Raw genomic sequence first — 12,247 nt, 5'->3', positions numbered from 1 at the left:
ACAGCTTGTGTCACTGTACATTTGTCAGGGATTAGCTCTTCCTCCAGCTAATGCAGGACTACAGCAAATGTACACACTGCTCGAGAGGAAAATCCATGGACCACCTCCTACAGAAAACCGCAACCAGCCAAAACTTCATGTGACACATGGTTACAGCCACACCCTGGTCAGTTCAGCCAGCAGGGAGCATCGGCTACACAAGAAGCTTTACTTGAGAAAGAAGAGGACTCTGTTGAGACTGTCCATGGAGGGAATTCAGGATTCAACAAAACACCGCAGACTCTGGGACTAATCCTGCCGTCCTTATGCAAACCAAACTGCCATTGAGGTCACTGGAGTGCTGAAGCCCATGGGAGTCCTGCCTGAATAATGATTGCAGGATTGGGGCCCCTCTGACGCTACTTACATGAACCCTAACTTGTTTCTATTCAGAGTCCCTAGTCTGCACAGTAGAATCCTGTACTGGGTGCAGCCGGGGAATATGTGCTTCTTTTTTCTGTTTTAGAGTTCTTCACCTAGGCATCATATAAAATGGTTACAGGTCTCTCCCCAAAGGCTTGTCTTGGGCTCAGGCAGCTGTCGGAGCTCAGTTCATCTTGGAAATACAACGGGTCCCTCAAGTAATTCACTGAGCCAAAGCAGCCCTTGTCAAGTACTCTGGTGCCGGCGCACGTTTGATTGTCCCCTGCTGTCCCTGGAGCTGCTTCTCAGCCAGCAATTCCCTCTATGAGATGGACCAACATCCCGCCTCAAAGAGGATGCGATCGCCTTTCCCTGTGACTTGTGAGCCATGTGGGGCGAGGGTGTGGATGCCCCCGCCTGCTTCTAACACAGCGTGTGCTGGGCACTGCTTGGGGAGAGCTCAGATATCAAACATCTCTGCCTCCTTCTCTTTCCAGAAGGAGAAGCTACGGTCTATATAGCGACAAATGTCCTCATTACTGAACTCGCCTAGCTCGGAGACCAGCTGGATGGAGCTCTCCCTACTCTTAGGGGCAGGGGCTAGGCCCAGTTCATCGGGCGCTGGAGCGGGCTGTGGGACATCACTGACTAAGCTCTGGCAGGATTCCTGATGGACCAGCTGTGGAGGCTGGGTTCCTGCTGGGACCTCTGTTTCCACTGCGGCCGCTTGCTCTGGCTCCAGGCTGTCCCCAAAGAACTCCTGTTTGAGATCTTCAAAGCCATCCAGCCAGTCCCGCTTCCCGGCCTCGATCTCCTCCATCACCACCTTGTGGAACTGGCGGATGAGCTCCCAGCTGTGGCTGCCCAGCCGGTCAAACATCTCGTAGCACAGAAGGTGCCGAAACTTCCTCTCCTCGCGGCTCATGCTCATCTCCAGGAGCTGGAAGTAGCCCAGCATGAAGAGGTCCAGCGTCAGGCTGTCGTACTCCACTGGGGAGCCACAGACGTGCGGCAGGAAGTGCTCGGGCCAGTACAACATGTTGGTGCGGCTCAGACGGCGGATCTGCCGTGTCGGGACCTGGCTGATGATGCTTCTCCAGTGGGTGATCAGCTTCCCCACCACCTGCCTTTGCTTCATGAAGTACAAGAGCCGGTCATCCTCGCTGGGTTTCTTCCCGGTCGCCATGGGGACTGGGGCGCTGCTATATGCCTTGGGCTCCTTGCTGAACTCTGAGTCGAGCGTTTCGGCGAGACCCATTTTCCTCTTGGGGCGAGCGTGGCTAACCGACTCGGTGAACGTCCACTTCTTCCAGTGCTCCAGGAAGAGGTAGACGATCCGCTCCTTCCGCATGTCGATGTAATCCTGCACGCAGCTCAGCTCCGTCTGCACAGGGAGGCTTCTGGTCAGGTGGTCGGGGCTGAACAGGGCCTCCCCGAAAGGCTCCGTGGCCGCACTTTGTGCCTCTGTATCCCTGGAAGGCCGGGGCCCTGTTTCGCAGTAGGGCAAGTGAGCATGCTCTAGCATACTGGGTGGCTCGATGCCATCCGCTGCAGCATCTTCGCTTAGCGCACTGAACAGATCACCGCTCGTTATATAATCCTCCTCCAGGATGGGCTCTCGGCCGTAGCTATATGGCATGGTTCCCACAGGCAGGGACCTCTTCCGCTTGTACACCCTGCTGGACACAGCCTCCGGCAGCTGGCACAGCGTGTGCAACTCATAATTGGCCTTCAGGTTCTTCACCGACACACCACATTGCATGATCTCCTTCTCCACCTCCTCCCGAGTGCAGCTGAAGGACTGTGATCTCCCGATGTTAGCAGGGCCCTCTTTTAGTGGTGCTGCCTCGGGCGAGGTGCTCGCGGCCTGGCCCGTGTGCTCGGACGTGTCGGGGCTCACCATGTCTGCCAGGTTGACCGCCTTGCCCCCAAGCATAGCCAGGAGGATGGCCATGCTCTTTAGGAGAGTGGAGATCTTGCTGCACCAGGCCGGGAGGTCATCGGCTCGGCCTTGCATGCGCTTGGGGTTTGCCGTGAAATGCTCCTTTGCCAAGGCGGCAGAGAGCGGCAGGAGCTGCTGCATTTCATGCTCTAGCTGTTCCAGCTCCGTCTCCACCTTCTGAACTTTGTGCATCACTTGGAGGCTCTCGATTTGCTTCTCAATGCGGATTATGTCCTCCTCAGTCATCAGCTGCCCGAAGGGTCCCAGAATGCCATTGTGTGCATGGGAATACCTCCAGCCTTCATGATTGTAGTAACTCCCGGTCCCAAGCTAAGGCAGGGGGGAAAAAACATCTCCCTCAGGACACAGCTCCACATTGTCCTTTCTCTGCACACGCTCTAGACTTTACATGTCCTTAGTGGTGTAATGGCAATGGGCAGGCTGGAAATACTGAGCGCAAGGAGAGGGCAGGAGAGTGTAGACAAAGGCAGACGAAACAAAGCCAATGGAGTGAGGCAATGAGGCTGGAGGCGAGCGCCTGTTTGCATCGCGCACGCTCTGCTGGAGAGAGAACTTTGCTAAGAATATGTTGTTGCTAGTCCCTGATCGAAGGATACAGCAGCAGATGCTTCCAGGAACCGCTCACTCATTACACCACTGAATGACCATGTAAGACATTTAAACCTGCAGTATCATCTCCGTGTGAAATGGGAGAGTTGAGGGGTTTGGTTTTGTTTATAAACCTCCCCTGGGTCCTCATTTTAAAGTAGAAAATGGCAGCTCTGGGCGATCATTGGTTTGGATGGAGTGGGCACCCTCTACCAGCTGTTAATAGCTGACCCGTGATGGAGCTTTCAGCTCAGGTGACAGGCGTAGCTCATAGTCGATAGCCCCACGTGTGCTAAATACTGCAGTTTAAATGCATCTCAGAGTTGACCAGAACACTGCAAAGAGCTCAGACTCATGCCGAATGCTTCTATTCATGCAGAACTCTCCACAGCACACACACAAATCTTAACGGGTCAAACGTTTCTGAAGGGAAGCCAAGTCCTCCGTGTGAACAAGGCACGTCCAGAAGGAAAATAATTGGGGACTGGGCTTCGGCCCTAACAAACTGCGTCTAAAAGAAAATCCAAGCCCAGAAAACAACTGGAGAAATAAAGACTTTTCAAGCTGAGAGCGCCAGTAATTCCTCTGCACCCCCAAATCACTGACTTTTAGGGTCACTTTCTAACAGCGCTGAGATGGCCTGGCTGAAGGGATTGCGCAGTGGCAGGGTTTTAATGGGGGCTTACGGATTTCTTTAGAATTAATCCTCCACAACTGACCATTTACCCAGACGTAAGAGCCCTGCAAGGGGTAGGTGGCTCCAGTCCAGTGGAGCCGACATCAGAACTGCAGAGATCCATTGCAGCAGGGAGCGGAGGAAGGACAGCTCCCCGTTAGAACCACGGGCTCTTTGACCGTCAGCCTTGTTTTACTCTCAGCAAAACAAATCACTGCTGAGCAGGACCCGTCGAATTCCCAAGGCAGCCAGAACAGGCCTCCGAGCAGCCACGGCACAACCAGCCCGAGCCCGCCAGGAAAGGCTAGCAGACCGTTCTGGCTACTGCCCCGGACGTGAGCTCACTCTGTTCCCGAGTCCAGCTGGCGTGGCTGTTGTCCCTTACCCAGCATGCTGTGGCAGCTCCTACAGCAGTGCTGGGGGCTGAGCCTTGGTCCTGGTTATCCTCCCCTGAGCCCTTTCAATTAATAAGAAGCTTCCTGCTGCATCAGTCGTGGCTGAGATTTTTCCAAGCCCACTAGCTGCACTAACCCCCGTTAACCTGGCTGGGAGCCGTGTGTGGGACACTGATCAATTGTCTGGTCAGCTTCAGAAATCTCCGCCCAGCCTCCCTCTTCAGACAATCCACACGGAGCAAGGCAATGCACGCGTTGCCATGGCGGGGGGAGTCAGTACAGACGCTGTGGGATACAAATCCTCACCACATTTCGGCAGGAACGTCACTGCAGTGGAGGGAGGGGCCCAGCCCCCCAGGGGTCTGTCCATGCAGATGTTAATTCGATTGTGGGGAGGGTTCTTTCATCTCGCCAGGAGGCATATTGCCGCTCATGGTACCAGCTGGACTCCTCCAGACAGACCCACTCTGTGACTGGGTCTCTCTTAGGGTCTGGAACGGTGTCCACCACATCACCATTGTACCCGAGCACCTTCCATGTTAACGAGAAAACCAGGAGACGATGCTGTGAAAAATCCACCACATCTGCAAAGGTCTTAAATATGGTTTGACCTTGATGCTTCCCCTGGCCTCCCTGCCCAGTCTGTTTACCCACCTTGCTCTGCATTTGGTTTCTACAACAAGCCCAGGCTGACGTTAGAGCAAGCATCTCTGCAGGGCTGAAAGCAGCCGCTTGCTTGCCTCTGCTCTTGGACAAAGGTGTCACCCAGACTGCATGTTCCTTCCGCTTGGGGCTGTCCCTCATGCTAACATGCCCTGAGCTGCGGGTGGCTCCTACATGGCCCCTCTCTGGTTCTCCAGGACATGCCAGCCAGCCTGGCCTTCCATGGATCCCGTCTCTGCAGCCCTTGGGGAACCGCACTCAAGAAGCAGCTTAGCAAAGACTGAACTCTGGGATGACTTGTGGCCTTGGCTTGCCTCTGGGGAGGTTTTGCATCACAAAGCTTTCCTCCCGCTGTAGGGCTACCTTGGCTGCCTGGCAGGACTGGGGCCTGTCTGGGTGTGTCAGTCGTGAGTGCTAGTGTGGCTGCGTGGGCCCTAGCACAGCAGGGTGTGCATGGATACAGACAGACCGTGCTGCACAAGTGCACCTTGGCCTCCCGCTGTCGCACGGAGCCTCACTGATGTACTCACCAAGCAGTTCCCCCTGCTGTGAGCCAGGATGGCATGACCCATCCCTTCGTGGGCACCTGAACCCAACTGGAATCCTTGGGCCGCTCAGCAGAGCATGTGGGAGCCTCCCCTCTCATTTCTGGGGGTGGGGGAGCCAGGCCGTCAAGTCGGACACGCTTCCCCCGACCCCAGCACTCTCTGACGAACGCCCCAAGCGAGTGGACGTGCTGGCGCGCCAACCTGTAGCCGCTTTCTGGGCAATGCTGAGTAGAACGCAAGACGTGTTTCTGAAGGTGAAAAACTCTGAACTCCTGCCTATTGGCCCAAGGGAAATCGGGGGTTAAACAGGGGGTTTATGGGTTAGACGCTGGGCTGTCTGCTTCTCCTGTAGCCATTGAGATAAAGTCGCAGGCTCTGTTGGACGCCCGACGCTACTAGCTGGGCACGCGTAATGACTCCTGCCTGTTCAGCGTTATCAACACAAGGAGCTGCTGCCTGGAACCAACCTGAGCTGCACCGGGGCTGCTAGTCTGCACCAAGCCTTGATGATTGCCTCTCCCATAATGCACTTTGCCGGCTGGGAGGGATGAGGGGTTTTTCCTCTACCTGTCCCAGAGGCCCAAATTCTGCCCTGTGCAGCCCGGCTGGCCGAGGCTCGCTGGTTCCTGTGTTCCCCGTCCCCCTTTCTGAGCCGCCGGGTCCAACCCAAGAGCAGTTAGAGCGGCTGTCTCAGGCCCCTCTCACGGCCTTGGCCCCCTCACAGCACACGGCAGGGGACGGTCACAGCACACCGCACTGCAGCACTTGGAGGGCCGCCCTCCCTCTTACCTTGCGCTTTTGCTCTTCCTCTTCCTGAATCTTCATCTGCAGCTTCCGCACCATCACCTGCCTCTTCCACTCGGGGATGGGCCGCCCCTGCTCGTCGTGGGTGGGGATCAGGGCCTCGAGGTCCAGCTGGCTGGGCTGCACCGAGGCCATGAGCGGCGAGTTGCCGTTGACGACCGGCTCAGGGGAGCTGGCAGCCCTGGGGACGGAGGCTGCATCGGGCGTGGTTGGTGGGGTCAACGTCCTCGTGGGGGGCAGGGAGGAAGCTGCAGTCTCTAGCTGGATGGCAGAAAGAGGAGAGGGCTTTAGTTCAGGGCGTGGTGTGACACGAGGGAGATGCTATGTGAGAAGGCACTCGCTCAGAGAGAAGCTACCCGCCTCCCCGCGGGAGGGAGCCCAGGACCCCGATCAGCCGCGGACTCCCTCTGCCCCATGCTGGCAGTGCTTAATTTGTGCCAGGGCTTGCTGGGGCTGAGCCCCGGCCCCTCTGGGCCTGGCAGTTCAGAGCCCCAGCACCTCTGGGCCTGGCAGTTCAGAGCCCGGCACCTCTGGGCCTGGCAGTTCAGAGCCCGGCACCTCTGGGCCTGGCGGTTCAGAGCCCGGCCCCTCTGGGCCTGGCGGTTCAGAGCCCCAGCCCCTCTGGGCCTGGCGGTTCAGAGCCCCAGCCCCTCTGGGCCTGGCGGTTCAGAGCCCCAGCCCCTCTGGGCCTGGCGGTTCAGAGCCCCGGCACCTCTGGGCCTGGCGGTTGAGTCCCGGCGCCTCTGGGCCTGGCGGTTCAGAGTCCCGGCGCCTCTGGGCTGGCAGTTCATAGCCCCAGCACCTCTGGACTTGCTGCATCAGTTATGAAAGTTAAAAAATTGCTTGAGTCCTGGCACCTCTATCATTGCAAAGTAAGTCCTGTGTGCGGGACATTCTGTGCTGGGGAGCCCGGCCCCTGCAGCCGTGGGGACTGAGACCCTTCCTTCAGGTGTCTGAGCCATTCCGGAGAGGGGCTGAGCTTTGCCATTCTCCTCCCCTTGCCCAGCATCTGTTGTATGGGCTTTGGGGCAGCACCTGCCTCTCGCTAGGTGTTTGTACAGCGCCTGGCCCTGCGGATCCTGGGGCCTCGGGGTGCAGCGTGAGTCACAGAACTCAATTCGACAGGAGGGCTCATTGACCCATTGACCCTGTACACGCGGGAGCCTCACAGCAGCCCTGCCTCGGGGGGCCACGCTGGCTCTGGGGTGCTTTGGAGACTCCCCACCCCAGCGCTCCCTAGGAGGGCTGGTGCCCCGTTTGGACAGCTGCTCCTGGCTGGGGCGAGCCCGCCTTCTTTGCTGGGTGCTCTGCAGTGAGGACAGTGGCTGGCGGCTCCCCCGGGGGGAAGGGTCCATTGACTCCTGGCCAGAACGCTCTGTGGGGAGCGGGCTCAGGGGTTGCGGGGGGAAGGCCTGCCATTGCCTGGGTTTTAGTGCTGGAGTACACAGCCCGTCCAGGGACGATCGCTGCCCACGACTCTCCAGGGGCTCCATGGGCCCCTGGGATTACTGGGAGCAGCGGCTGTCTCCTGTGGAAAGTGCCCCTCCCGCCTGGGCTCCCAGCACCCCTCCCCGGCGGCTCCCTGCTTACAGCACAAAGCGGATCATGCTAAATTTTGCTGAGGATTCCAGCTTGTTGTGACAATTGCAGCCAATCAAATTTGCCGCCCTTAATTAAAAAGTTAATCCGGTTCCTAACCCAGCTCCCTCCCCCGGCAGAGACAATTGGCTGAGCGAGGCCCGAGTGGAGCGGGGCCAGCCAGTCACCTACATTGGCCCCCGCCTGGCCGCTGCCTGAGAAGACAGTGGTGAGGCCTTTGCTCTGCGGAGTCGGCTTGAGGCTCTTCCCAGCCTTGATCTCTGCCAGCAGCTCGGAGTTGTCACCGGTTGGGGACATCATATTGAACGACTTGCAACCTGGCGGGAGGAAGAGGGGATGTGGTGAGGAGACTCGCAGGAAACTTGAGCCCCGAGCCAGAGGATGTGGCCTCAAACTGCACCTTGGAGCTCAGCAGCTTCGGGCCACTTTGAACTGGGGGAGAGTCAGGGCCCTGTGGGCAGCTTCTGTCCAGCCCTGCAGCTGCAGCTGAGCTCCCCTGCAGCAGGACGGGGGAGAGGCATTGCCCACGCAGGCCGCTCCCAAGCACCTGGGGCGTTGGAGGTCAAAACCTACCCTGAAAGTGAGAGGCAGCGGGCGTAGGTCCCAGAGCACAGAGCTGCTGCATTCTGCCTGCTGATGGACCGCAGGGCCCAGCGGAGTCCGGGTGACATGGGGGCGGCCCAACTGGAAGAACCAGGTACAGCCCCCGGCCAGAATCAGATGGGAGGGAAGCTGCTCTCTGATCCGTCTGAAATCACCTGGGGAACCTGCCCACCCTGGACTCTGAATTTGGGGATGAATCTCCGTCTAATCTCAGCCAACTCCTGCAGCTGCATCCCCTACACCTGCCTCTGGCTAAGCCTAGCGCCTCGGGTGCTTTGGGCCAGCTGGGCCCAAGCCCCCCGCACCATAGAGCTGAGGTGGCGCCAAGTGGGCTGTGGGGGGCAGAGGGCTCAGGAATCGCACCCATGCCGGGTCCTCAGGAAGGGGTTTGCTTTGCATGGGGGGTGGGCATGGCGAAGCCAGGCAGTGCCCTGCTGCCCCGGCATCATCCTGCTCTGGGGCCTAGGGCTCTTCTGGCCAAGTGGGGGGATGGTTCTCCCAATGCCTCCTCACAATGTTACTGCCCCACAGTGGGGACGACTCCCTGTCGCTCCGAAATGACCCCGAGCCCCAGCTGGGCCAGCCCCCAGGCGTGACCTCCAAATAGTTCCCTTTGGGGGGGCCGGCCACTCACGAAGGTTGGGGTATCCCCCCCCTCCCCAGGCCGGAACAGGGGCTCACTCATGAATTCCTTTCCTTGGCTGTCCCTATTACCAACGCGCTGTCCCTCGGAAATGCAGCTGATTCTACACCCAAGTGCTACATCCAAATTACTCAGCAGACAAGGAAAATGAACTTTAAAAAGATGCTCACGTGTAGTTAAAGCGCAGCACAGCGGGGTCCTGGTTCATGACTGGGCCCCCAAACACCACAACAATACAAATCATGCAGCACACGGGGCTCCCGGAGCATCCCCCCCCGCCCCCAGAGGAATATCCACGGGGCGAAATCCCCTCTCGCCCTAGCTAAATCCTAGCTTCCTGGACCCAGAACAAGCGCGGTCCCAGACAGTTACTGGGCGGGAAGGGCCCTCACTGCTGTGCATTGGACTCAGTGCCGGGAAGTCTACAAGCCTTTCAAATATCAGAAAACACAAAGCAGGAAGCCAGGCGGCACCGCCTCCTCCAGAGTCCAAAATCCACCGAGTCGCCAACGGGCTGAGCGGGGAAAGAGGACATGAATGGAAGGAGCTGGCTGGGTGCTGCCCTTAGGACCCAGAGCTCACGCGCTAATCCTACAGAGCCCACGGAAACACCAGCATCTCCACTGGTGCAGCACCCTCCAGCCCGCTCAGCAGGTCTCCACACCTGGAAAGCGTTCGACAGCCCTGCTGCCTTTGCGGCGGCAGGATTTCCCTGTCCTGGCCAGTCACTTCTGAAACGAAGCCTCAACAGTAACTCTGCAGCTGAAGTTCCAGACGTACTGGCTAGAATAAACCCGAGCACACTCACGTGGGAAGCCAGGAAATGGACCCAGCTGGCCGCCAGGGCAGCCCGGTTCCTAATGGCCCCACGAGCGCTGAGCTCTGCTAGCAGGCTGGCTCAGCCCGGGGCTTCTCTTTTGCCAGCAGCGCTGCCGTGCCACTAAGCCCGTACCACGCGCCCAGTCCCTCGCTGCCAACCCCATACTTGCCTTCCATGTGTGAAGCAACAGTCAGGTAAGGTTAAGAAGGGATAAAGCCGGCAGCTGTGGGGTCAGAACAAGGTCAGCCAGGTAAGCCCAACTTTCTAGTGCTCTTGAGCTTCACTGGACAATGAAATCCAGTCTGAGCGCAGCCCTGCCGGGGCCAGGCTAGCCCAGAGGAGAGCAGGGCCACCTGGTGCCTGAAGATGCCTGTCCGGTCGGTTCCTGGCGGTCCCTACAGAGCTACTCTCCCCTTCCTGTGTGCAGTCAGCCCCCACAAAGCAAACCTGCAGCACACAGGGGAGATGAGTTTGCCCTGTTTCTATAGGACGTTCTGATCAGCTAACCTATCAGCAGTACCTGGTCCCGCTGCTCTCGCAGGCAAAGCATTAGATACAGCTTAATTAGCTAACATCTCTACAGCACTTGGAAGCACTAATATTCTGTGCGAGCTAAGACTTCTTGCTGCTCTTTGCAAAGACTTGCCCTGTTTTGCTGTGTCTACGGCAGTGCATATTATGCAGCCCCAATGCTCCAGTCCAGCCACCAGCTCGAGAAAACTCGCCGGCCCTTTTACCCACCATAGGTCCTGTGCCATGTGAGTGGAGTTTCCTAATGAGGCGGTATGTTGCAAGGAGGCAGAGTGCTGAATGAATGGGCTGAAGCGCTTTTCCTTTTTGGCTGAGGCTGCGCAAGGGGACAAAAGGCTGTTTGGCATTAATGGCCCACTTGGGAAAATGAAACGTCGTTAAGCGTCTGCTGCGCCCCCCAAATCCTCCTGGATTCAGTGGTAATAAGACCAAGCATTGAACGGCTGCCAAATTGTAAACAGTAATAAGCTGTTGATGGCAAAAGACATGGTGGTATTCACGTGTCCAGCTAATGCTGGCCGTCTGAACACACACAAAGGCCCCACTGTGCAGTCTGCAGGGGATTCATCTTAGAGCTTTCAGGGGTTTCCTAAGGAGCCAGGGCCCGAACCAGCCCAGTTGCTGCTGCTCTTCCCGATGCAGCTCAGCACGTGAGAGCTGCGCCAGGCACCACAGTCAGATTCATGTACCGACCGCGCTGGCTGCACTGAGCTCCCCGCCCTGGGGCCAGCCGTTACTTTGCAATTTCAGTAAAAGGGACAGTCACGCTTATTTCCTCACCCGCCAGTCCGACCCTGCTACCATCAAAGGCTCTGGCACAGTGCCTGGACTGCAACAGGACCTGGATCGTGGCCCCGTGCTGCTACCAGCATCCAAACGACCGAGGCTGATGGCGCATTCAGGGAGCGGTTTTCCCTGAGCGTCAATGGCAGTTTTACCACTGATTTCAAACCCTGCCTGTCCCGCCTAAGGGTGTGTGTCTCCGTCCTGCTCGCTCTCAGCCCAGGCCTTGGTTTGACGTGTTTCAATGGTGCAAATACTTGTCCCCTGCCATTTACTCCCCTCCCACCCATGGACCCTTCCTGGGCCTGGCTAGCTCAGGGGAAGGGGACTCGTACAAACTCTCAGTGTGGGGCCAAGGTGACTGGCCCATTCAGGCTGGACACGGGACACCGAGTGCCCAGTTTAGAGCTCTGCTCCCTGCCCCCCCAGATGGGATGTGCAGACAGATTGCAAAGGGGTCCTGCAGGCCCATTGCAAACAACCCTGGAGCAGGTCTGCTCTGCCCTGGGGCGCTCCCAACCTGTGCAGCCCTAGAGGAGTGTTAAACTGTGGGGTGTGGCAGGGAGACCCTCACAACAAGGCCGAGTCAATTAGCACAACTGGGGGCCCTGTTGGGGTGCACACAGCATGGGCCCTTCGGACTCCTCCTCGCACCTTGCCGGGGTGGGCACTGGGTCGGGGGGGCCAGGTGCTCTGCGCAGCCCCGGCTGGCCCCATCCTGCTGCCCCAGCCACGGCTGACTGTTACTTTGGAAAGGGAGCATAGTGGTGCAGCCCAGGGTAACGGTGGGGGAGAATGGAGCCGACCCCACCACACCCCTGTGCCACCTGGGGAGGGACCAGCTTCCGCCAGCTTCCGAACCCCAGGTCCCAAAGCCGGTCTCTGCGCAGCACACAGCGAGCTTGTTAGCCAGTCAAAGGGAGTTTAATAAATGAGGGTCTTGCCGACCCCACAGCCCCCAGGCATCGGAGAGCCCAGAAACCCTCCTGCCCCCGAGCACTGCTGCACCAGCCGGTCCTGCTTGACGAATGTCCATGCTGCTTTCGACATGTCGTTTGCTTTCCCTGGATGTGTCAGCACCCTGACCTCGTTCAGCCTGGCAGCACATCACTTCAGCCAGCGCAGAGTTAGAGCCAGCAGTCCCCACCTCGGCCAGCCAGGGCCTACACCTTCCCGAAGTGATAAAACAGCAGCTCCTGGGACCCAGCCATCAGCCCCCACCCACTGCA

General features: G+C 58.3%; 2 protein-coding genes across 2 annotated transcripts in view; both read right to left on the bottom strand.

Annotated features, from left to right (window-relative positions):
• Positions 1–12,247, bottom strand: part of ESPN (espin) — a 74,095-nt gene that overhangs the window by 3,822 nt on the left and 58,026 nt on the right. Inside the window, exons 11-13 of the mRNA XM_065421383.1 lie at positions 7,822–7,955; positions 7,209–7,237; positions 6,025–6,265 (exon numbers count right to left, since the gene is read on the bottom strand). Of these exons, the coding sequence (XP_065277455.1) occupies positions 6,025–6,265; positions 7,209–7,237; positions 7,822–7,955 (404 nt within the window). The remainder of the gene's footprint in view (positions 1–6,024; positions 6,266–7,208; positions 7,238–7,821; positions 7,956–12,247) is intronic.
• Positions 863–5,259, bottom strand: LOC135893321 (espin-like protein). The gene is made up of 3 exons (XM_065421115.1): positions 5,218–5,259; positions 1,079–2,674; positions 863–1,033 (listed from the first exon to the last, which is right to left on the bottom strand). Exons 1-3 carry the CDS (start codon positions 5,257–5,259, stop codon positions 863–865), a joined length of 1,809 nt encoding a protein of 602 aa, XP_065277187.1.

This window comes from Emys orbicularis, chromosome 22 (genome assembly GCF_028017835.1).
Source record: "Emys orbicularis isolate rEmyOrb1 chromosome 22, rEmyOrb1.hap1, whole genome shotgun sequence".
Lineage (NCBI taxonomy): Eukaryota > Metazoa > Chordata > Testudines > Emydidae > Emys > Emys orbicularis.
The sequence above is the reverse complement of the archived record's forward strand: the minus strand, read 5'-3'. Positions and strand labels throughout refer to the sequence as shown.